Here is a 25,774-nt window from a genome sequence, read left to right on the forward strand (position 1 = left end):
ACTCGGAGGTATGTTCAACAAATCTACATTTCCCCAATAGTTTTTCATCCTGCTTCTTTTGAAATGGTTTACTTGTGAAAATGGTGAAGAAAAACTAGCTTTATAGACTCTTTTTAATGTTGCTCTGTAATGCAGTCACAACTTACAGTACAATGACCAAAAGCTGTTTAAACAACACTTCAGCTAAGTACACTTATTCATCTTAGACATGCTTATGTACAGTATGTTCTTCCCAACAGTGTATGATACTGTTATTTATAAAAGTGAGGAAAAGACGAGTCTGCAGAGATATAAACAGTCATAGCAGCCATTTTGAAGCAGGCATCGCGTCTTTCCTCGGCACGTTTTGGTACGGGTCGAGAGGCGTGGCTGTGACATTGTCAGAAGGTGAGATCGTACTCTATGTCGGACATGATTTGAAGTATATGAATCTGGTAATGTACAATACACATATAGACACACCATATGCTTAGAAAAGTTCAGACTCAGGATTGAAAAAGGATTTTAATTAACTTCGTTAATAATTTACAAACGCACTCTGGAGAGCTGCAGAAACAAATTTCAGTGACATCTATTCAGATACACATTATCTCTCTCTCTCTCTCACTCTCTCTCTCACTCACACACACACACACACACACACACACGGGCACATACACTCTTCACTCTTACACGACACACTCCAAAATATCATTTCCCTTTTTAATCAACACTAACACCATTACAACGTTTTATATTATTCAGCTTGAACACCAGTCAGTTTTAACATTTTTTTTGTTTGTTTTGTTTGTATTTTTAAAAGCTGTGTTCTCTCACATGGAGACAAAAAGCAATAACATCATCATCATTATTATTTTTTTATCACTATTATTACTACGAGTGACGTAAATAATGTCGCCGTGTCTAACTTTACCATCCGAGCATGTTTAAACGTTATCTGAAAACTCCGAGCTTCAAAATAAAGATCTACATAGTGTGCGCAATAAACATTACTGAGCTTGTGTGTCGCCCTGGATTGTTTTTTTGTTTGTTTGTTTTTTTGTGCAATTTTATTCTTTTGGCCAGCAGGAAAAAAAAAATGCAACCTATATAATTTCAGAAATCGCACGCGCAACTCTCGGCCAGTTCACTTCTCCTCTTTCGTCTCTTCCGGCCTCCACTCACTCACTCGTTCTCGGTCTTTGTCCAGCAGGTGAGTGTGTCTGTGCTCCCACAAGCGAATTGCACCATCCCACTGTAGGGAAATATGGAATAGAGGTTAGTGTTCTTACTACAACTCTGAGCTGAGCGGGTTCAAATGGTGCCAAACTTTGAACATCGTACAGAGCATCATGAAATCCAATTATTTTTTTAAAAAATGGAAAGAAAATGGTATGATTGCAACTTCATCGAAAGTCAGTAACTGGCTAAAGAGGGCATTAGGAAAAGCAACCGAAAGGCCAAGAGTAACTCTGAAGAACCTGGAGAAATCCACAATCTTATTGTTGCTGGAAAACACAATCTCCACAGCGAAGCATGGTGGTGGTAGCGTTGTGTTGTCTGAATGTGTTTCCTCACCAGGGACTGGGACAGTGATTAGAGCTGAGGGTATTATGGATGCACCCAAATACAGGGTTATTTTAGAAGAGCGCTGGTGTACACGAGACTGGAACAGATTTTCACCTTTCAACAGCACAATGACCCGAAGCTATAGTGGAGTGATTAAAAACCAAGAACCTGTCAAAGATGTCACCACAACCCAACAAAGATTAATACTTGAAAATTGGTGATCATCAATAATCAAGTCCCGTCCACTAATATTGGCACCCTTGATAGATATGAGCAAAGAAGGCTGTGAAAAACTCTCTTTATTGTTTAATCTTTTGTTAAAAGAAAAATTCACAAAAATACTCTGCTCTCAAGGATATCAAACAATTGCAGACACAACACAGGTTTGTCGGGGGGGGGGCTTTGTTACATATAGGTGTGCAACAATTATTGGCACCCCTATGAATTCATATGAGAAAAATATATTTCAAGTATATTCCCATTGATATTTTAACAAAATATTTTAGTACACCTGGGTGACTAGGAACAGGAAATTGTTCAACTATGACTTCCGGTTTCACAAGAGTATGAATATGAGGTAACACATAGGCCAAATTCCCTTAGTCATTCATAACAATGGGTAAGGCCAAGGAATATAGCTGTGGTGTGCGGCAAAAGGTTGTTGAGCTTCACAAAATGGGACGTGGCTATAAGAAAATGGCACAAGCATTGAAAATGCCCATTTCCACCATCAGGGCAATATGTTCCAGACAACTGGAAATGTTATGAATCAATGTGGATGAGGATGTGTGTCTATATCGTCTCAACGCACTGAAGAGGACGGTTCAAGTTGTGAAAAAATCTCCAAGGATCACAGCTGGAGAATTGTAGAAGTTAGTTGTGTCTTGGGGTCAGAAAGTCTCCAAAACTACAATCCGAAGTCACCTACATCACCACAAGTTGTTTGGAAGGGTTTCAAGAAAAAAGTCTCTACTCTCCTCTAAAAACAAACTCGAGCGTCTTCAGTTTGCCAGACACTACTGGATCTTCAAATGGGATCGGGTTCTATGGTCAGATGAAACCAAAATAGAGCTTTTTTGAACAAAAGATCAAAATGCAAACAATAAAGACTTTTTTTCACAGCCTTCTTTGCTCATATTTACCAAGGGTGCCAATATTAGTGTTGGGAACTGTATATCCAGCCTGACAGTTCTTGCGCAATTTCGCCAAGGAGAAAGGGTAAAACTATCAGGATCCGGGTGTTCTAGAAGACTTTCAGCTGTAATTGTAGCAAAGACGGTCTAAGGCACTGTATGCCAAGGTGCATATAAGCTGTTCTGACAACTAGTGTTGGCTCAACACATTAATACGACACTTTATGCTTGTTTTCCTTGAATAATCTGTATTTCTTGAATCTACCCTTGTTAGATACTTCATAAATGACAGGTCTCTTCATCATATCACAAATAATAATTAAAAAAAAACCCAACAACTTAAACAGTGTTTTCACGGGCTTTAACAATAGTACAGTGTGATATTTACAGTTTTTTTGGTAAAAGAATAGCAGACTAATGTGTTTCCCTGCTGATAAAGAGGATGTAACACTCACAGAGCTGCTGATGATGTTATCCTGGTATGGGTGCCAGCTGACGTCTCTCACACATGCCTCATGACCGGCTAGTCTGGACACAACTCGGCCCGTCAGAACATCGTAAACTACAAGAGAAGAGGAAAGGGAGGTGAAGGGAAGTAGAGAAAGAGCTGGAATGCTGTAGGCCACGATTCAGACTTTATTTAGCCTAATAAACAAAGGGTTGCTCCGTTTCGCTCACTGATGATTTTCCCAGTCGAGCAGCCGCTGTAGATGAACTTCTGTCCTGTGCTGAACTCGGGGGAGAAACGGCAGCGGATGAGCGTGTGAAGAACGCCGTGACCTCGATATGTCATCACTGACGTGTCACCTGTCAGTTTGTGCCTCTTCAAAGCTATGGAAACAAAAAAGACATATTTTGAAATATCGGGACTCACGATATCATAAACATATCTTACGATACTATACCAGCTGAAGTATCACGACACCACACAATATTGTATTAATTCATAGTTCAAATCTACAAAATGAACCAGTTACAGAAATACATCGATATAAATGAAAACAGACACACCGACTTTTCCTCTGAATTCTATATTAATGAGAATGAATAACCGGCCATTGGAAAAACTCAAGAACAATCGTACAATTGGCAAGCACCTAATTCAACGTACCAGGTATTTCATCAACGAAATCATGCGAATAGAAATTGTCCTCAGAGTACTAAGCATGAACACGTTAGGAAGAAATAACTGAATTTGGAAACGAACCCCCCCCCCCAAAAAAATAAAATAAAATAAAATAAAATAAAATAAAATAAAATAAATAAATAAATAAAAATAATTAAAAAAATAAAAATTGGGAACATCCGCTCGCTTGATAACAAACTGCTAATTTTAGTATCTACACACAGCGGTTAGCATAACGTTAGCTCGCTTTGCCTAACTTTAGTATTTATACACAGCGGTTAGCATAACGTTAGCTCGCTTTAGCTAACTTTAGTATTTATACTCAGTGGTTAGCATAACGTTAGCTTGCTTTGGCTAACTTTAGTATTTATACACAGCGGTTAGCATAACGTTAGCTCGCTTTAGCTAACTTTAGTATTTATACACAGCGGTTAGCATAACGTTAGCTCGCTTTGGCTAACTTTAGTATTTATACACAGCGGTTAGCATAACGTTAGCTCGCTTTAGCTAACTTTAGTATTTATACACAGCGGTTAGCATAACGTTAGCTCGCTTTAGCTAACTTTAGTATTTATACTCAGTGGTTAGCATAACGTTAGCTTGCTTTGGCTAACTTTAGTATTTATACACAGCGGTAAGCATAACGTTAGCTCGCTTTGGCTAACTTTAGTATTTACATACAGAGGTTAGCGTAACGATAGCTCGCTTACTATTAAACAGGAAAAATCCTTAAAGATCAAAGTAAAGAATTTGGGTTAAATGAAATTGTCAGTAACCTTTGTGTATTAGGCAAAAACAATGAGTCATTTTAGCGAAAATAGTATTAACCGCCGCACATTCAGCATTACTTACAGTATTACCGTATTGATGATACTACCGTTTAAAAAAAATACAGCGGCATCGGCGGTATTTTGAAGCTTTAGTATCGCGGCACTACCATATTACCGGTATACCGTGCAACCCTACATCAGGACTAAATGCCGTGCTATAGCTCCACATATCTGAGTATTAATGGCAATACGTTCTTAAAACGTTAAAAAAAAAAAAAAAAGTAACCATTTGGAATATTTACATTATAAATCCGGCCTACAATGTGCCAACCTTAAAGATTACTACTTCTCCCACTCTATGATATGATCCCAATAAAATCTTGGCAATAATAACAGGCTCAGTTCATTTCTACTGATCTCATCTTGCGACAAAGAATTATTTTTTAATTCTTATATGCGATTTTTGTTTGCAACAGTAAAACTTGCCTAAAAACCTAGTTTGACTTTGGCCTTAACTTTATCCTTTAGCAGTGGTTCAGATCAAAAAGTATTTCAATAAAGCACGCACTCTCACCCCTCTGTGGGACCTGCTGCCAGCGGTAGTCCCAGTTCTGCTGTGTGACGGCGTGCCGTGATGCAGTGAGGCCTTCTTTAGGAGAAAACTTCCTCACGTCCCATAGCTTAATTGTCTGATCCTTTGAATTACTGATCAGATACCGGGCATCACCCTGTAAGCACAGAGACACAGTTACATTACAGCACAAATGGTGGTCATCATGCATCCTATAGCTAAGCTTCAGTTAAGGGGGGGTCGTTGAGCTTTGGAGTCGTTTTACTGGTCGCCAATGTAGTCGGGCTGAAAAGGTGCCATGTTAATTAATCCAGCTGTTTCAACCAATCAGATTGCAGCAAAGAAGATAGATGCTTTTCACAAGAGCGGAGTGGAATAAATGGAAGTGATGGAAATGTTTATGTTTATTATATAGCAGCGTGTGACCTTGCTGTGTATGAAGGTGATTCCGTCTCGGTGTCCCGCCAACACTCCTACTGGTTGAGGCGAGTGTTCTCTCAGTGTGCGTCTGTCCCACACTTTACACAGCGCATCGTCACTGCCCGAGAACAGCAGCTGAGACGAAGCGTCAGCAAATGCCACGGCGTTCACGTCATCCTCATGAGCGTCAATCTGAAACACACACACACACACTGTAAACAACATGCATGTACAGAGGGGATATAAGAGTGTGCGTGTGTGTGTGTGTCCATGTGTGTGTTCTCTTACTTTCAAAGTTCTTTTGTTCAGCTCACGGTCAAATACATACAGACAGCCATCGTTTGCTCTGTTGAAAAGAAACACAGGCACATCACACAACACACTCGCATCTCTTGCTGGAACACTGCTGATAACGTGAATCAAATCAATCTATTCATTTAACTTCCAGAAGATTAAAGAAAGAAAAAAAAAAGCTTTCTGGAAAACTTGAGATTAAACTCGCGTTGAATTTAAGCGGTCAATTTGAATTCCAACTGCAAGCCAATGAAGTCATAAGCGGTGTTACAGAAACTGACCAATCAGCAGTCTCATTCACTTTAACTCATTCATTAGAAATCACATTCACATTCCTTCTCGCATTACTTTCAGTAGGTGTTCATATATAGTTCTGGATGGCAACAAATGTAGGTTCTTTTTTTTTTTTTTTTTTAACCTTTACTAACCTCTTTAAGGCGTTTTATCTAATAGTGCTAAGGTGAGTAGTGTGCTGAGAATTATACTGCCATAGATACTGATCACAGCAACCAAGCCCAAGCCTAGCGCTTGCATATAATTACAGGGTTTCTTCAGGTATCATCAAATCTAATTTAATGCTTTTTAACACCCTTTAAAAAATGTTAATGCCGTACTAACCACGGATAATATATACATATATACATACATATACACATACATACATACATACATACATAATATACACACACACACACACACTACATACCCACACGCACTGTGTAATGTATACACATAAACAATTTTTTTTTTTTTTTTTATACACCCATGTCCCAAATTCTGAATTGTATCCATTCAATCTGACAAAATCCTTCTCCATGTTAACCACCAACGGGCTACAACCAAGTCCTAAATTCTTCGTCTTCCAGCCACTTTTGCTGGAATTTGCACGTCCCCATTTCTTTGCGACCCTACGAAATTGACTTTTTCTTCTCCAAGTTTTACGCCTCCAGGTCCCAGCCCGCCGGTGTCCAAACATCCGGCGTTATGGTAGTTTTGCACCGGCCGGAGGCCATTACCAAAATGGTTCCGCGTGTTTGCCACACAGATGTACGTATTTTGCGAGAGAAAACCAGTTATTAATTATGAAGTCTATATTAAAAATGCATTGCTCATTTTCTTTTCTTTTCAAAACTATCTAAATAATTATAAAAGTTTATACTTCTTAAGGCGTTAATTCATTAATGACTTTCAATGCTTTTCAATTCCCCATGGAAACCCTGAATTATGTGTATAGTCATGTGAACGTGGATGTACCGACCCGCCCAGAACCTCTCTGCTGTCTATAGATGCTGCAAGCGAGAACACGCAGAACCTTCTTTCCTCTGGACTGAGAGAGAAAACAGACATAAATGCAAAGCAGTTAATTAGCTGTATCTCAAAGCACACATAATGACCTAAATAAAACATATTTATCTGCAGACTTTGAAATGGTGTTAAACATACGCTAGCCGGTCAAAAGTTTGTGGACACCCGCCTGAAATGTTTCTCATGATCTTATAAACCTTTTGATCTGAAGGTGTGTGATTAAATGTATGAAATCGGTGTTGTAGAGAAAATATAATCATGCCGACATGTTCATTTCTTTCATGTGGAGAAAGAAATAAAAAATAAAGAATGAGGGTATAAACTGTTGACCGGTAGTGTAGATAAATAAGTGTTCTTAGTGCTACACCTGTTTTTCATTTTAATATACAGGTCAATGAGTTAGAGTTCTGTCCACTTAGACATAAGAATAGTACAGAAACATGAAATTTGAGACACGGGTTGAGAAAGCAGAACCAGTACAGGAAATCAGTCGGTATTATTTCACTTGTTATGACTGTGTTTATTTAGTGTTACACCCTTTTCATCTTCCCTGCAAACAACATGTCAAATAAACATAGAGCTAGTTAATGTGACATCATCATCATCATCATCATCACCACCGTCACCATCACTATCCAATCCTACAAATGAAATGTAGAAATTAGATTATATAAAATGCCAGTCTCATTGTAATCCCATTTTGTTACATGAATGATGATGAATGGATTTAAAAGGTATGAATTCACATGCTGGCAAAGATCACTGCTATACTGTACTTCATTCTTACTAAAAGAAAACATACACCAACACAAAGACTATAAAAATGATCGCATCGTGGTATTGGGCGAACAAAAAAAATCTTGGATTAATGCCAATAATAATAATGCCAATAACTATAATAATAATAATAATAATAATAATTCTCCGGTTGTTAATCAGAATTGGCACCAGATCTTCGCCAGCATGTTATGAATCAGTTAATCTACTTGGTTATGTATGTGATGGATAATGATGGATGGTTCTCATGGTCATGTGATCAGCACTCATCCACAGGAAGAGGAAGTGTGCAGGTGATCGATTACCTGTGCCTTAATGCTATAATGAACTATGAGGGAGACACTAACTTGAGGTCCAGAGCGGTGTGTGTTTCACTCTCTCCATCTATACTGCAAAGATGGACTAAACGAGAGAAAATACAGAAAAGGGAAAATGAAAAAAAAAACAACAACAACAAATAACTGGAAGAATAAACAATGTCAGAAACGGCATTTCCCTACGGTGGAAAGAGAAGCGTGAACTGTGCTCTGTTTCTCCTAAATATGGTCAATTTACTTGTAGACACAAACCAGTAATCAATTATATCTATAAGATTTATAAATTAATAAGAAAGAAGGAAAAAAGACAGAAAGAACGAATTTAAATATATCCATGAGAAAGAAAGATTTAAATGTGTACAAAAGAATAAAGAAAAGCACATTTTGACGTAATTAGGCATGAATCAATAGTACAATATACTGTGATATTTGACAGGTGCAATTTGTCCATGTACATGTCGGTCTTCTAGTGTGTCCATCTGTCCAAGTGCATCTGTCTGTGCCGTATCTGTCTGAGAGGAGTCTGTCAGGCTGTCTGAGGTGGGTCTATCGGACTATCTGTCTAATCTGTGTCTGTCTTAGATATGTCTGTCTATCCATCTATCTATCTCAGGTCTATCTGTCTGTCTCTCTGAAGCATGTCTGTCTGTCTCCCTGAGATGCATCTGTCTGTCTATCTTAAAGTTGCAAGTCTGTCCCAGGCACGCCTGTCTGTCTGTGTGTCCCAGGCACGCCTGTCTGTCTCAGGCACGCCTGTCTGTCTGTCTGTCTGTCTCAGGCACGCCTGTCTGTCTGTCTGTCTCTCTGAGGTGCATCTGTCTGTTTGTCTTAAACTTGCAAGTCCGTCTTAGTTGTGTCTGTCTGTGTCTGTCTGTCTGTCTGTCTCAGGAGCGTCTGTCTGTTTTAATCTTTCTGGCTGTCCCGCTGTGTGGCCAACGTGTGCAAGTGTGTGTCTTACTGTAATCAGACCAGCTGGAGTAGAGAACGGAGCGAGAATCAGGTGTGAAACACACGTCTAACACACTCCAGCCTACGTCTCGGGCCTTCACCGTGCGCTTCAGGAGGAATCTGCCCCGGCTGGTGTCGTACAGCCGAATATTCTGATCTAATCACACACATTCAGAGTTACACAGTCATTGTTCAGACAGAACATACAGATTCCTAAAGTTGCTATTTTTTTTTTTTTTTTACAGTTTCTGCTTAAGTTTGTGCATTATCAGAGCGTAGCCTCTGCGCTGTCACCTTGGCATGCAGAGAGGAAGAGGTTTCCATCATTGCTGTACACTCCACAAAACGCTTTCTGTTGATAAGTGTCTTTGTGGGCCACATGGTTTGGCAGGAAACTGCAAGCACAGAGCAAGAAGTGACCGAATGAGCAAAAATGAGGCCGTGACAGTGAGCTTCTGTGCCAAAACGCAACACTCACATACATTCATACGTGTGTGTGTGCCTATAAACTCACTGTGAGCGAATACGGCTGCATTCCCCATGAGAGAAACTGGATCCGCGACAGCGACCCTGCTCACGCTGTGACACAAACACAGTTACACATACGCTGTGATATTCCTGATCCATCATACTGTGTACTGTATGGTGCATTTTACAACAAAGCACTGCTCTGCTGTTCATCCATTATAAACCAGCACCACAGATACTGTGTAGGTGTGAATGTGTGTGTCGCTATATACATCTCTGACCTGATTAAGCATGTGTGTGAAGCTGTGCTTGTTGCTCAGGTGTGAGGACGCTGTGGCTAATAGGATCTGAGTGCGGATCTCGCTGCGGTCCAGCTCCTGAGTGTCCGGGTGCGAATCCACTGTAACAAACATATAAAACTTTAAAAAATCATATTGTATGAAACAATGCTGTAGACGGAAGACATTTGGGTTTGCGAACAAAATATGAATAGGACAAGAGAGTCTAGAATTTCAGCTTTTATTTCCTGGTATTTATATGTAGAGGTGTTAAACGACAGAGAACCCAATTTGTAGGCTAGCAAAAATATTGGAACACATGTCTGATAGGTTTCACGCTGCCCAGGTGTGACTATTTAAAATAATTAATCGCTCTGAATGTCTACTCTTTGTCCCTGGGTTTGAGCCCTGAGTTTCACCTGTGAAGAATGTATTTGTTGTTAAAAAGGGTAACATACAGAGTTACCAACATACAGAGCAGAGAGCTGTCTGTGAGAGAAAAGGCAGCCATTTTGAGGGAGGGAAAAATCGATCAGGAGCATTACACGAACATCGGGTATAGCCAATACAACAATGTGGAATGTCCTGAAATAGAAAGAAACTACTGGTGTACTGAGCAACAGACACCGAATGGGTCGGCCAAGGAAATCAACAGCAGCTGATGATGGAAACGGTGTCATCACCAACAACCTCCACAGGGCACAGGTGAAGGTATCGCATTCCAAATTCAGAGAAGACTTCGAGAGCAGAGAGCTAGAGGGCAAACCACAAGATGCAAACCACTCATCAGCAGTAAGAATCAGACAGACTGGAATTAGCAAAGGAATACAGAGATGAGAGACAGAAGTTCTGGAACCAAGATTAACCTCTGCCAAAGTGGAAAGGCCAAAGTGTGGAGAAAGAAAGGATCTGCTCATGATCCAAAACATACAAGCTCATCTTTGAAACATGGTGGAGGTAGTGTCAAGGCCTGGGCTTGCATGGCTGCTACTGGAGGTGAAATGCATCCAAATTAATCGGGAGGAACTTTATCATGCAGCAAGACCCAGATCCAAAAAACACATTGAAAACTCTACAAAGGACTTAATCGGGGGGCGGGGGGGGGGGGGGGGGGGGGTAGTGGTAGGCTTTAGACTGGCCAAAGCAAACACCAGACTTTAACCCAGTTGAGCAACATTTCACCTCCTGAAGACTGGAGGTGAAAGGGAGAAATCCTCCAAAACAAACAACAACAACTGAAAGAGGCTGTCATAAAAACATGAAAAGGCATCACAGAAGAAGAAACCAACAGATTGGTGATATCAGTGAGATCCAGGCTAGTTACTGCAAGCAAGGGATATGCAAACAAATACTAAGTCTTATTTACTTGAATTTACTTCAAGATTGATCTGTCTCTATACTTTTGCTTGCTAAAAATCGTGTGGTATTATACAAATGTTCCATGTTTTACGCTGTTTAACACATCTAGATGTAAATACCAGGAAATAAAGGCTGAAAAACTAAACTCTCGTTTCACATCAATCTTTTGATCTCAAACCCAAATTCCCTTGACTTGGCCTCGCCGTTCCAATAGTTTCAGAGGGGACTGTACGTGTAAATATTATGCAAGGAATAAAAAAATGTCTGCAGGGTGTGTTTTACTGTATATACCTTTATACTACAGCTATAGTTCCTAACATTTTCCCCCCCGTGCTGTGGCATGAACGTCACAGACAAATAAATAAGCTCATAAGCAAGGTCACCTGCTGATTAGACTGGTTTTATGGGTAGCGTGCCGCTGAAAGTGCTATAATGACATGTTGATATTTTTGTCTTGTTAACTTCAAGAGAAAGATTGTGCACTAACCACTGTTTATAACTATTAGTGATAACAGGAACTAACATGTCTCATGAACACTCCACAGAGGTATGACTCATTGTGAAATTTTACGGTGCCAAATTGGTGTTGAATAAAACACATCGGGACATGCTGTGATAGAAAAATAATCTAATTTGGGGCGGACACCTCATGTCATCCCACATCACACCAACCCACTGTTGATTATTTATCCTATAACAGCATGTCCCTCGTGTTTTATTCCTTACTTTGCATTTCTAATCTCTTAAGCTTTGATTCAAGTGTTTGTTTTTTTACTCCAGCTCCACCCTGTCAAATGAACCTAATCTGATTAACAGCACAGCACACTTCTCACATTAATAGCACGCCAACAAAATCTTCTGACAGAAAAAAAATAACCTGTGAAAATAATTCTTTCTTTGAAACAGATTACCAGGAGGATCATAGCGATGTCCTAGCCGTCCCTCCCATGCTCCGTCGCTGTCCTCATCCGAGTCCGAGATAGACTGGACGAGCTGTAACCCCGTCGCCCCGCTGCCATGGACCAGCCTCACCTGGCCCCTACAACAGAAATAACATCAGACAATCTGTGTGCAATCTTTTACTCTGATCAGATCTCTCATTCTCAGTCTGAAACTCTCATCCAGATACAACCTACCACATACTGTATAGTATTAGTTACCTCCTCAGTAGGTACGCCAGTACTTGTGCTAAATCAACGTCCTCCTCAGATGCCGATGCTCTCTCGGTTCCCCTGCGGCTCCTCGGGGGCGTGGCCTGGTTTTGGTTCGATTCTGGTTCTGACTGGTCCGGGTTTCCGCTTGAGCCGCGACCGGACATGCCAGAACTGGACTGGGAGCCCATAGACCGAGCACCTGGTGGACAAATAAATACAAAGATGTACAACTCATGAACTAATATATACATATACACACTTGACTCACAAATAGTATTACAATTTGTCTCAATGACCCTCCAACACGGGTCTAGAATTTCAGCTTTGATTTCCTGGTATTTATATGTAGAGGTGTTAAACGACAGAGAACCCAATTTGTAGGCGAGCAAAAATATTGGAACACACGTCTGATAGATGTTTCTCACTGCACAGGTGGGACTATTTAAAAGAAAGAATAGCTCTGAATGTCTACTCTTGGTCTGAGCCCTGGGTTTCACCTGTGAAGAATGTATATGTTGTTAAAAAGGGTAAACCAACATACAGAGCAGAGAGCTGTCGGTCAGAGAAAAGGCAGCCATTTTAAGGGAGGGAAAGAGAGGGAAAATCCATCAGGAGCATTACAAAAACATCAGACATGGCCAATACAACAATTTGGTTGTCTCAATGCACCTCCAATAGGGGCAAATCACTTTCTTTCGCTTTATGAATCAAATGAACTGGAAAACAAACAAACAAACAAACAAACAAACACCTGAGACAGTAATGGTTTTGTTTTGGTTTAATATTATTATTATTTTTGCTTAAGGCAGCAGTTATGAACCAAATACACAGCATGCGATAATGTTAAGAAGTTAGAAAGCTATCTTACTCTTCACTGATATAAAATGGTGTCAAACTCTCATCCTACTACAGGACTGACAGGCTGGATCACTGCAATGACACCAAGGAAATACACTTCGATATGCAGAAAGAAAAAGAAAAGAAAACATGCTACTCGTAGAACTGTTTCTTGTTAATCCGTATTTATGTTTACATTTCCGCTTGTGTGTTTGTTTATTAGCTGTACGCTAGCAATGCGTCTCTTGTTTACAAAGGCTAGTTCCAGTGCATATATGTATATATATATATTTTTTTACCTTTTCACACTTCTGTCGTTTATCTGCTTTTCCGCTGCAGTCCAAAATTAATGACGAGACATTTGTTTTATGGAGGATTACTGTAAATATGTTTGTTAACTCGGTAAAAAAAAAAATAATAAAAAAAAATTCCGCTGTCAACGTCTCAAGTCCAAGTGAGTCCGTGACGCGCCATGTTGTTTACGAAACGCAGAACACTGCTTTTTTGGCAGCTTATCGCGACAGCAGCGCTGCTCTCGCGAGAACACGCGAGAGTTGGATATTAACCCCCTGATTGCAGTGTTCAGAGGCAAAATGAGCTATTTATTTTAATGCACATGAATACAAATGAAGTAATAAAACGTATCTCTAGGACTAGGGTCATATGGAAAGGGAATGTTTTCGGGAATAAGATTATTTCACTTCAGATGTCTGTTTTTTTTATTTTTTTTATTTTTTTAACTATACGTCCATGACATTCTGGTATCAGCTCTGTGCAGATAAACATGACTGCCTTTTTGGTGAACATTTATTTCCACTTATGTCCACTTTTGTCCAGAGAAACAGTGGTAAACCTTATATGAAACATTATAAGTTATAAGATATGCTGTTAAAAAGCTACATGGGCTAACTGTCAAGTGGCCCACATATGCAAAGACTTTAAGACGGATGTTGTTACGTGTATACAGGTTCTTGAAAGTCTGAATCTAGAAAACATCATAATCTTCTCCAGCCTGATGAGCATCAACAAGTCTTTTTCTGAGGTCCTTAGAAATCTCCTTTGTTCATGCCATGATACACTTCCACAAACGTGTTGTGAAGATCAGACTTTGACAGCTAATGCTAGAGGTTCACATACTTTTGCCACTTGTAATATTGGATCATTTTGGTCAGTAAATAAATGACCAAGTATAATATTTTTGTCTCATTTGTTTAACTGGGTTCTCTCTGTCTACCTTTAGGACTTGTGTGAAAATCTGATGACGTTTTAGGTCACATTTACACAGATATATAGAAACTTTCAAGCGCCAGTGTATTTATGTTGCTAACAGCTAGGAAAGGTATTCTGTAGACCTTTTGAAACAGATTCTGTTGCAGGATGAGAGGGTGGCTGACCTTGCTGAAAATCAAATCAATCAATCATAAAGGTGCCCTTCTACAGGCTGATACAGGATATGAGAGTAATATAAATATACAGCTCGACCCAATCTGGCCAGTTTCCTCTGACCTCTCTTATCAACAAGGCTTTCCCACACACAGAACTGTCACTCCCTCAGTGTTTTTAGTCTTTCGCACCATTCTGGGTAAACTCTACAGACTTCTGTGTGTGAAAATCCTAGGAGATATAGCAGTTTATGAAATACTCAAACCAGCCCATCTGACATCAACAACCATGCCACAATCAAAGACACAAAGATCATCCTGTCCCTTGCCTCACGCCCCGAGTTCCCTGGGATAGGCTCCAGGCTCACCCTGTGTACTTCAGAAAAACATGCTGGTTGTTGAATTGGCTATGATAAATTGCCCCTCGGTGTCAAATTATGTGTGTGTATGCCGTCCTGCCGTCCCACCCGTGGTGTATTCCAGCATTTTGTGTAGTGTTCCTGGGATAGGCTCCATATCCAACCCGACCCTGACCAGGATAAAGCGCTTACTGAAGATGAAGATGACTCCATGAATAATCCAAAATATAGAATTTGGCAATTCTGCAGCTAAAATCAAGTTGGATACAGGCCTGTCCTGAAATATGGCAAGTCTGATCACCCAGTTAATCATTTCATGAATCAATGTGAAGGTTTTGTGATGTTCATGAATAGCAGAGAGTTCAGGGACAGAGCAAAGTGTGAGCTACTGCAGTAACTCTCTCTCGCGCGCGCGCGCGCGCTCTCTCTCTTTCTCTCTGTCTGTGTGTGCGCGCTCGCGCGTTGCTGATGCAGGGGCTTCCAGCATGGCGTCCATGCAGGTAAAGGTGTCATCAGTTACCTTGTTTTCTCTCTCTCCATTTTAGCTTACTTTCTTTCTTGCTTCTTACCGACACTTTAGTGTACGTCCATTGAACTGATCACATCGAAAGTGCATCTTGTTTAAAAATCAAGCTTGCATTAGCTCTACATCCTTGCTTCCTTCTTAGCAATATCTAAGGCTGTTTAGTTTAGCGTACTTTAGCTTAGCATGCTAAACGAGACTTTAGGCTAAGTTATCTAGCCTCAACGTAATAACGTTAGCTAAAACGTAACGCAGGTATCCATAGCTTCAAATACAGCGACATAAAAGAACGAACAGTCCGTCGAATGTATTTATCGCGGTTTCAGTAAGGTTAGCTAGCATTTTTGCTAGGTAACCGGTTACATTAGCTTACTTGTAGGCTGTGTCCTATAATAGCGCCCTAGTAGTCATATAATGGGCTACGTAGGGTGCAGAACGCCGTTGTTTCATATCCTACATAGTGCACGTGCATAGAGACTAGAGAGCTGTTTGGAATTCGGCCCCACTGTCATTCCCTACTCGGCTAAGCTTGTTTATTTCTTTCTAAGAGTTTAAAGGCTTTGGGAAAACCAAACCTTGACAATTAGCTCTGCGAGTTTTGGTTAGTATTTTATCCGCAGTTTGGCTGTACATTAAAACAAGATTATACTTTAGCCAGTTTGTTTATAGCTGTTCTTATCGGTGTTTCCTACAAAAACACTGTTCATTTGCTCACATTTCATGATAATAATAATAATAAAAAATCTTTGATAAGTAACTTTAAATCTTTGCAAATGCTAAGTGTTGATAATTGGATAGTTGTAGGTTCGTTAAATATTTATTTAGGAGGGCATTAAAACAGAAACATAGGTAGGCAGTAAGGGAATGATTAACAGTATTGGGTTCAGTGTTGCCAGTCTTTTCAGTAAGTATGCGTCGCTGCAGGTCGGAGTAATGGGCGTGTCTAAACGTCTTTTCAATTGGTCGCGAAAGCTGTCTGTTCCACTGAAAGGCGGGCCGTAAGCTTAAACGCTATTGGCCAACATGTTTATTAACAGGAAGTGGCAAGCCGACGAAGACAACGGATGTGTACCTTGTCACTATCCTTAAGCTTATTTCCCTTCTTTGGCTGTAAGAATGGCGATAATGAGAATAAAAATATTAAATATAAATATGGCATGGTCGCGGGTTACTGACGTCATCACCAGCGCGCGTTTGTTTTGGTCCTGGTGTACGAGCAGTTAATTAGTTATTATTTGAAGGACACTAATATCTCTTAAAAGAAGACTAAGTCCATGAGTTCGAAATGTGCTGTCTTGTCTGTTACCGTTGTATAAGCAATACATTATGTTTGTATTTTATTGTCATATCACACCACTTAGCTCCATCTTCTTCCATTCTAATGTTAAAGACGTATGGTTAATGCTGATTGGCCGACACAGTATCAAGCAGAAGCTCTTTTCACAAATGAGAAACCTTTAGACACACCCACACCTTTAGACATGCCCCTACCTTTAGATACACCCATTTTCTCTGACCTGCAGCTATCCCTCTTTCCTTTTCAGGGGAAAGTCGACAGGTGATGTTACGTGCTAATTTGCATATTCATTGCCTTATGCTCGTTTGCATATCAAAACGTGTTCCATATAAAAGGACAGTGTTTTGAAGACATTTAGAATAGCATCGAGCTTGATGAGAATAGAAAATAAGTCCGGAAAAACTCACGACCTTAGTTCTTGCTGTCATTTATGTTATATAGCTGTAAGTCATTCCCTCACCAGTTGAGTCGGTGAGATGGTGAGTCGATCGGACCTCCTCTCTCAGCTAGTACTACAAGGAGCTGTGTTGTGAGCTGGAGAGCGTTATTGAGTGCGGACAGTCGCTAACATCTTTTTTTCAAATAAAGTTGCTAAAGAAGTCTAAAAAGGTTTTGAGTTAATATTGTGATCACCTGTGGCCTTGTTGATCAGTCTTATTAACCAAACTAACATTCTGTTTCTTATATTCCTGTCTGTACCTTCCTGAACAGAAAAGGCTTCAGAAAGAGCTGTTGGCTTTGCAGAATGATCCTCCTCCTGGAATGACTCTGAATGAGAAAAGTGTAGAGAATACTATAACACAGTAAGTGTGTTTCCCAGTTTGAACATAATCTTTACACTCCTGAGTTCATTATATTTGTGATTATATTTCACAGTGATTTATATTTGTGTGATAAATACTTCAAAGTACTAACTTTATCCCCCTCTGTTTTGCAGGTGGGTTATTGATATGGAAGGAGCCTCTGGCACTCTGTATGAAGGAGAAAAATTCCAGCTGCTTTTCAAATTCAGTAGTCGATATCCGTTTGACTCGCCTCAGGTACGATGCGGTTTACACACACTAATAAGCATACTTTGATTAAAAAGTATGTGCTTGATGTGGCCTATGTGCTTGTTAATCCCTGTGTAAGGGGTGTGACTTCTTCTTAGCAAACGCAGAGGAGGAGGTGTGGCCTATGTGCTTGTTAATCGCTGTATAAGAGGTGTGGCCTCTTCTTAGCTGTCTCAGTGGAGGAGGTGTGGCCTATGTGCTTATTAATCCCTGTGTAAGGGTGTGGCCTCTCCATAGCAGTCTCAGTGGAGGAGGTGTGGCCTATATGCTTGTTACACCCTGTGTAAGGGTGTGGCCTCTTCTTAGCTGTCTCAGTGGAGGAGGTGTGGCCTATGTGCTTGTTAATCCCTGTGTAAGGGTGTGGCCTCTCCATAGCAGTCTCAGCGAAGATAGTGTGGCCTGTGTGCCTCTCCCAACAGTCCCTAGCCATATTAGTAAAATGGGTATGGCCTCTGTGCATGTCAGTCTCAGGAAAAGAGGTTTGGCCTTTGTGTCAAATGTAGGAAGCAGTAGTGTTTGCTCAGTAATGTATTGCATTACATTGCATCGAAACATTTATAAAACGTGTCTTATTAAGTTGTTGGCTAATGTTAGTGAATCTTCTATACGTTGCATCGTTGGTTACATATCATCTTGTTCCAACCTGATCAAAATCTCAAAAAAAAGATAAAGATTTCACCAGGAATTCTTTGCTTTTATGTGTGTGTGTGTGCGCAGGTAATGTTTACAGGAGAGAACATTCCTGTCCATCCTCATATTTATAGCAACGGCCATATCTGCCTGTCCATTCTAACAGAGGACTGGTCACCAGCACTGTCTGTCCAGTCAGTGTGTCTCAGCATCATCAGCATGCTGTCCAGCTGCAAGGAGAAGGTACACACACACACACACACACACACACATTAAACCAATCACGAAACCTTATATCTAGTGTAAAGTTTCCTGGTTGCTTTTGCGGACTATAATTTGCCAGTGTGGTTTCAGCAATTCATTTAGGTATTTTTAATATCTGTAGTTATTTGCTAACGAGTTGTCATGGTGACACAGTGGTTCAAGACTGGCAGGGTTCTGGTGGAACTGGTCAAACCGAATAGCAGTCCTTTTGTGGTGGGAAACCAGAGAATGTTCAGATTAGACTCTGTTTCTAGACCTAGAGTGGTGCTTGAAAGTAGAATAAAAATACATTTTTATAATTTTTATATATATATATCTGCATAAATAAGACCTAAAACATCATCAGATTTTCACACAATTCCTAAAAGTAGATAAAGAGATCTCAGTTGAACAAATCAGACCAAAATATTATACGTGGTCATTTACTTATTGAGGAAAATGATCCAATATTATAGATCTGCGAGTGGCAAAAATAAGTGAAACTTTGCTTTCAGTAATTTTATCCCGTTCCTCAGTACAGAACAGCTTCAACTCTGGGATGTTGGTGTGTTTCCTCACATGAACTGCTTGTTTCAGGTTCTTCCACAACATTTCTATTGGATTAAGGTCAGGACATGACTTGGCCATTCCTAACCATTAGCTGTAGTCTTCTTTAACCGTTCTTTGGAAGAGCAACTTGTGAGTTTAGGGACATTGTCTTGCTGCATGACCCGTTTTCTCTTGAGATTCAGTTCACAGACAGATGTCCTGACATTTTCCTTTAGAGTTCGATGGTATAATTCACAATTCATTGTTCCGTCAATGATAGCAAGTCGTCCTGCCCAGATGCAGCACAACAGGCCCAAACCATGATACTACCACCACTATGTTTCACAGATGGGATAAGGTTCTTATGCTGGAATACAGTGTTTCCTTTATCCAAACATAACGCTTCTCATTTAAATACATTTTTATTTTGGACTCATCCGTCCACAAATCATTTTTCCAATAGACATCTGGCTTGTCCACATGATATTTAGTAAACTGCAGAGGGGCAGCAATGTTCATTTTGGAGAGCAGTGGCTTTCTCCTTGCAACCCGGCCATGAACACCATTGTTCAGTGTTCTCCTGATGGTGGACTCATGAACATTAACATCAGCCAATGTGTGAGAGGACTTTAGTTGCTTAGAAGTTACCCCGGGTTCCTTTCTGACCTCGTGGATTATTACACGTCTTGCTCGTGGAGTGATCTCTGTTGGTCTCCACTCCTGGGGAAGGTAACAATGGTCTTCAATTTCCTCCATTTGTACATAATCTGTCTGACTGGTTGGATTGGTGGAGTCCAAACTCTTTAGAGATGGTTTTGTAACCTTTTTCCAGCCGGATGAGCATTAACAACTCTTTTTTTTTTTTTTTTTCTTTTTTTTTTTTTTACTGAAATGTGATCATTTTCCTCAATAAATAAATGACCAAGTTGTAATATTTTCTCATGTGTTTAAATGGTTTCTCGTTTTCTACGTTTAGGATCTATGTGAAAATCTGATGTTTTAGGTCATATGTATACAGAAATATAGAAAAAAAAAACCTTTCAAGCACCACTGTATAGGATTATACAGTCATCTCAAGCATTTTGTATCTGGATTACATGCTGATAAGGTTTTAACAAATGTAGTTAAACTCTTATTCAATATCTAGATTTAAATCCGATCATGCTGTATCATGCAGAATATTCAAGTCTGCTCAAATCTTTGACTGTTCTTCAGTTCCTGTCTCCTAAATTGTACATACAAATGTATAAATGTGTAAAAGTTGCCAAGGCTGGTAATCTAATACATTCTGAGTAAAAGTCTTTGGCTATTGTGGCAGAAATATCATGTACAGATGATTAAATCATTATATCATACAAGCCTAGCCTCAGACCTCCTGTGGTTTGAGAGATCAGATTTTAATCTGTTTTAAATGTGGCTCTAGGGCATTTGTATCTCTGGTCTGACAGAATGCAGGTAATCCCTATCTAGATATAATCCTGACAGTCAAGAGACAAGAAACACCAGAAGCACACGGGCTCAGTGATACCTTAGAGAAACTTTGATGTGCAATGAATCACACTAGGTTCTTTATTTCAGGCTGTTTGTGTTTCTGCCCCAGAAATTAGACACTCCAACTTAAAAGGTCTGTAAAAATCCCATGCTGCACCTTTAAAGTTGATTTCATCTGTTTCTTTCAGAGACGGCCTCCAGATAACTCTTTTTATGTAAGGACGTGCAACAAAAACCCAAAGAAGACTAAATGGTGGTATCATGGTGAGAACATTACCGCTGTTTCTGGACATACCAGCTAGACACGAGCTAATAATCAGTTCTGTATGATGTAAAGATTAAACACGATAGGGTATGATGTTATAGGAAAGTAATCAATAATGTGGAGGGATTTAATGCTATAATGTAATTTTCCTATAATAGCATGCCTCAGAAGGGCTTGTCACGCTGTGCTTAAACCCGGGTTGTCAATGTTCGAAACCCCGCTTTTAACCCCGGATTATCAACGTTCGAAACCCCGCTTTTAACCCCGGATTATCAACGTTCGAAACCCCGCTTTTAACCCCGGATTATCAACGTTCGAAACCCCGCTTTTAACCCCGGATTATCAACGTTCGAAACCCCGCTTTTAACCCCGGATTATCAACGTTCGAAACCCCGCTTTTAACCCCGGATTATCAACGTTCAAAACCCCGCTTTTAACCCCGGATTATCAACGCTTTTATGAAACCCTACTCCGATGCAGGTTTAACCCCGTATTGCTGTGCCAAACATGTACAGTATGAAACTGTACAGTGCGGTGTTAGAATGTTACGGCTAGATGCTTAGCAACTGACAGCCAATCAGAAATTGAACAGCGCGTGTCTCATATCACGTGCTTTGCACAGTCACAGAACACCCCGTGTTGTGTAAACAGTAGTCAAATGTTGACGGAGCGAAGGTTTTATTTTTACAGTCATGATCAGAAACGTGTGTTCAGGACAAACTTGATGGCACAGTCAGAAATAACCAAGTGTTTAAGGAACTGGATATCAACGAACGCCTGGTCAGCTATGCAAAGGGTTCTTTCTTTTGTCGTTTCTCTTTGTTTTCTTGCCTTTGTTCGTCTTAGGAGGCCTAAAACAGCCGAGGAAGATTTACGTGGGGACGTTTTTTCTCACTGACGCCAAAGCACCAGTTATTTAAACCGGTCACGTGCTTTATTCATCCAGGATTAATTGTTAACCCTGGGTGAAGTATGAGCAGTGTGGAGCGTGAAACAAGATAACCCTGGGAAAACAGAATCCCGGGTTAACCATTTCAAATGTGAAAAGCCCTACGCGTTCTTATATCATATTGCTTTACTATTTTATCAGTTGATGGGTACATTTAATGTCATGGAACATCCATAAAAAAAAAAAAAAAACAACTAAAAAGTAAAGTTCCTGTTCTTACTATTATTATTAATCCTGAAGGCTCCAGTGTCAGAGTACTTAACACAATCAAATGTGGTTTGATTGTTATAGAAAATGATTGAATACCCTCTGACCAATCAGATTTAAGAATTCAACAGTGTTGTGGTATAAATTGCAATATTCAGTTTGGTATGTATCATAGTTTATGATAAAGCTCAACATTGCGACAGTTACTTGACTTTTTAAAATTGTGGTTTATGATATTATCACGATCTTGTGGTTCGACACAAAAACGCTTGATCATAAACTTTAATTAAAGATGAGGCAGTTATCATGACCTAAAGATATATGCACATGCTTGGTACCAGTGGCGCGTTGGGAATGAGCACTGAACGTTTGTTTCTTTGCAGATGATACGTGTTGATGCTCGACCACACGTTTAGAAAGAAGTTCCTGCTGACCTACATTAGCACTTTTTAAACTCTGAACTTTAGCCTCGGACTGAAAACGGAGGACGTGAACTTTTACTCAAGGACCAGCATTACGATAACAACAAGATGGTTTCGGTCAAAACAAAGACATCAAGAATTAACGGCGGAAATTCCCAATCAGGATTGACTCCAGAAGGATGCCGGATTAAGCAACAAGTCTTGATTCCAATTTTTTTTTTATTTTTTTGGTTTCTTAGCTTTGTCTCAAATTGCCTGCTTGTGCACACCAACCCCTTTATAATGTGAGCATTGTGTATAAAAGGGCCTTCGATGACCGTGTTCAGGTTGTGAGTCTGATGAGATCTAGGTTATGTTTAGTCAGATGCAGATTTGTCAGATGTTTTGCTAGTCAGATTATCAGTTCATCAGAATCAAGGACTTTTTTTTTTTTTTTTTTTTTTTTGCTAGTTTCAAGCTTTAGAAAATGCTTTGAAAAACAACGAGGGTCTGGTCTTCGAATTGAGAGGTTAGTACATCCAGTTAATACTAAAGTATGCAATTTGAGACAAAGCCCTCGACTTTTTCTACTTTATTTAATATATGACGAAATTGAACGTTCTTTTCTTTTCTTTTCTTTTTCTTTTTTTTGTGCAATAATGAACCTAAATCGTTTGTTTCATCAGGACACGACTTACCTAGCATTAAGTGCTTTTTTGCGTTTGTGCACCTGGTTTTGTTGATGTTTTATATGCACTGTGAAATCCTCTACGAAGGCACAGAACAGTTTCGATCGAAACGTCACTCACTAATTTATTTCTATTTAATCAACTAGGCATGTGCCGATAATCGTCTATATTACATGCGGCGATGTTTAAAATGCATGATCGTTTTATTGTGAATACTTCAATACGTCGTCAGTATCGACGATGCACTTTATATTTATTATATAAGACGTAATTATTTAATTATACTATTATTTTTTTTAAATTTGTGTTCGTTTTCTTCAATTTTCCCATTTATTTAAGCTTGGTTTGTGCTTTTTTTTTCCCCCCCCACCCCTTTAAAAAAAAAAAAAAAAAAAAAACCTTCACTGACCTCTTCATTAGGAACACTTGTGCATGTGCTCTTCCACACAGTTATGTAGTCAGCCAATCATGTTGCAGCAGCGCGACGTATAAAATCATGTACATACAGGCCAAGAGCTTCTTGTTCACATCACACATCAAATTGAAGAAAAACGTATTGCAGTGAATGTTCCAATCTTCAACTGTCCGGTTGTGGTGAGCCCGTGCCCACCTTAGCCTCAGATTCCTTTTCTTGGCTGACGGAAGCAGACTCTGATGTAGTCTTCTGCTTTTGCAGCTCATCCACCTTAAGGTTATGCTTTTCTGCTCACCATCGTTGTAAAAAGTGGTTAATTTGAGTTACTGTAGCCTTCCTGCCAGCTTGAACCAGTCCAGCACATCCCACAGATGCTCGACTGGATTGAGATCTGGGGAATTCGGAGGCTAATCCAACACCTTGAACTCTTCAGGTTCAGCTTGAACCAGTCCGGCCGTTCTCCTCCGACCCCTCCCATCAAGAAAGTATTTCTGCCACTCACTGGATGTTTTTTTGTTTGTTCTACCACTGGTAAAACTCCAGAGACTGTTATGTGTGAAATTCCCATAAATCAGCAGTTTCTGAAATACTCAAACCAACCTATCTAACACCGACAAGCATGCCTTCGTTCATGGTCCCATTTTCCCCCCATTCTGATGTTTGATGTGAACATTTTACTGTAAACCTGCAGCTGCATAATTTTATGCACTGTGCTACTGTCACTTTATTGGCCGATTTGGATAATTGCATGAATGGCCAGGTGTTCCTAATCTAGTGGTTGGTCACAAATGTACGTATCTAGAATCTAAAAGTTATTCAGAACAATAACACCGACACCAGTACAGTGTTGTAGGGATATCGGGAAGCCGTGATTAAAAGCATGAGCAGGTATTGTGATTTGGAAAGTTAATATCGAAACATGCCTGTATGCTACTGTATTTATGATTTTCCTCATTAGTCATACAGAAAGTAATGCAGGTAAATGTTTAGCAAGGTTCCTTGTGTCTATGGTTATTCTGGAGACTGAGGCTGTAATGAATGTTAGAAAGGCCTTTGTAGTGTATTTATTTATTTCTATATATGAAATTTTGAGCGATTTTAAAAGGGCTGTAAGTTAGGCGGCGTAAAGTTTACTTTAGTTTACATGGCTGTTTGTGAATAGCCGTGTGTCGATACGACTTTTACTATTGTCATATCATGATTGTCTAATATTTTATCCAAGCCTACAATGTGATCACAATATTATTATATGTTTAACTTGACCTGTTGTTATTGGACAGAACTAGCTAGCTAACTAACAAATACGTTTAGCTAGCTAAATGTCCATACAGGAGTTTTTTTTTTGTGATTGTTGGGGCAAAGAACGCTTGATTTTGCTGCTGAGTTTTCCCCCCCAAAACCTCCCCGAGATTTTTGTGCATTTTTTATTTTTTTTTCCGGAAAACTTATTTGAATTGGCAGTCGCACGAAATAGTCTTGCACGGTCTTTCACAGTGACGTTTGTTGGTAAATGAGACCTTTTTGGTGTACTCATGTTCGACGCACGTGAATCGAAGCAGGCTTTGGCTGAACGCGCGTTGTGATGACATCACATGACGTGTATCGGCCAAACTGACGTAAAATCTACGTTAGTATGCTAAATGTGAAAAATTGCAAGCTCCTCCGAACATTGTGGAGTTTGTTTTGATTTTGCATTCGTTTCTGCGATCCTGGAGGGACTGGGTAACTACAGGAATGACAACAGTAAAGACATTAGCGTAGGCAAGCTTTGTAAGTGCGTTTCGCAAAATTATATATTGTTGTTAGATTAGTTCTGATTTGAAAGGAAAATGTCGTCTTAGATGCAAACTGCTTTAAAAAAAACAAAAAAAAAAACAAGGTTAGCTCTCATAGGCATGACCATAGCTAACAAACACATGCCACTAGCTAAACCTAAATACTTAAGACTAAAGTACGAATTCTGTAAACATTTTGAAGTGTTCACGATAACAGTAGTGCGGATGTGGAATTATCGGCA

The 25,774-nt window shown here is 39.8% G+C and overlaps 2 protein-coding genes across 6 annotated transcripts in view; one reads left to right on the forward strand and one right to left on the reverse strand.

The window, feature by feature from the left end:
* Positions 1 to 485: 485 nt before the first annotated feature.
* dcaf11 (ddb1 and cul4 associated factor 11) lies at positions 486 to 13,801 on the reverse strand. 4 transcript variants are annotated; one of them, XM_053674762.1, is made up of 16 exons: positions 13,605 to 13,801; positions 13,338 to 13,398; positions 12,475 to 12,666; positions 12,226 to 12,353; positions 9,959 to 10,077; positions 9,724 to 9,788; positions 9,504 to 9,604; positions 9,220 to 9,366; positions 8,292 to 8,346; positions 7,121 to 7,189; positions 5,857 to 5,914; positions 5,575 to 5,760; positions 5,146 to 5,305; positions 3,360 to 3,512; positions 3,137 to 3,243; positions 486 to 1,234 (listed from the first exon to the last, which is right to left on the reverse strand). In XM_053674762.1, the coding sequence occupies exons 3-16, from the start codon at positions 12,654 to 12,656 to the stop codon at positions 1,127 to 1,129; spliced, it is 1,638 nt and encodes a 545-aa protein (XP_053530737.1). In that variant the 5' UTR covers positions 12,657 to 12,666; positions 13,338 to 13,398; positions 13,605 to 13,801; the 3' UTR covers positions 486 to 1,126. The 4 variants fall into 4 exon arrangements, with proteins under 4 accessions (XP_053530737.1, XP_053530738.1, XP_017309092.1 ...); XM_053674763.1 differs by having other exon boundaries at positions 13,338 to 13,422; XM_017453603.3 differs by lacking the exon at positions 13,338 to 13,398 and having other exon boundaries at positions 12,475 to 12,667.
* A 1,596-nt stretch (positions 13,802 to 15,397) lies between these two features.
* The window catches only part of ube2wb (ubiquitin conjugating enzyme E2 Wb), a 10,606-nt gene continuing 229 nt past the window's right edge, over positions 15,398 to 25,774 (forward strand). The window contains exons 1-6 of one of the 2 annotated variants that reach the window (XM_017453850.3): positions 15,398 to 15,546; positions 17,578 to 17,669; positions 17,804 to 17,906; positions 18,636 to 18,791; positions 21,020 to 21,095; positions 22,636 to 25,774. The exon at positions 22,636 to 25,774 is cut by the window's right edge and continues 229 nt beyond it. In XM_017453850.3, the coding sequence (XP_017309339.1) occupies positions 15,532 to 15,546; positions 17,578 to 17,669; positions 17,804 to 17,906; positions 18,636 to 18,791; positions 21,020 to 21,095; positions 22,636 to 22,649 (456 nt within the window). In that variant the 5' untranslated portion in view covers positions 15,398 to 15,531 and the 3' untranslated portion in view covers positions 22,650 to 25,774. Of the gene's footprint in view, positions 15,547 to 15,583; positions 16,680 to 17,577; positions 17,670 to 17,803; positions 17,907 to 18,635; positions 18,792 to 21,019; positions 21,096 to 22,635 lie in introns of those variants that run through there. The other variant, XM_047150203.2, reaches the window with a different exon arrangement.

The sequence above is a fragment of the Ictalurus punctatus genome, chromosome 23 (genome assembly GCF_001660625.3).
Source record: "Ictalurus punctatus breed USDA103 chromosome 23, Coco_2.0, whole genome shotgun sequence".
Lineage (NCBI taxonomy): Eukaryota > Metazoa > Chordata > Actinopteri > Siluriformes > Ictaluridae > Ictalurus > Ictalurus punctatus.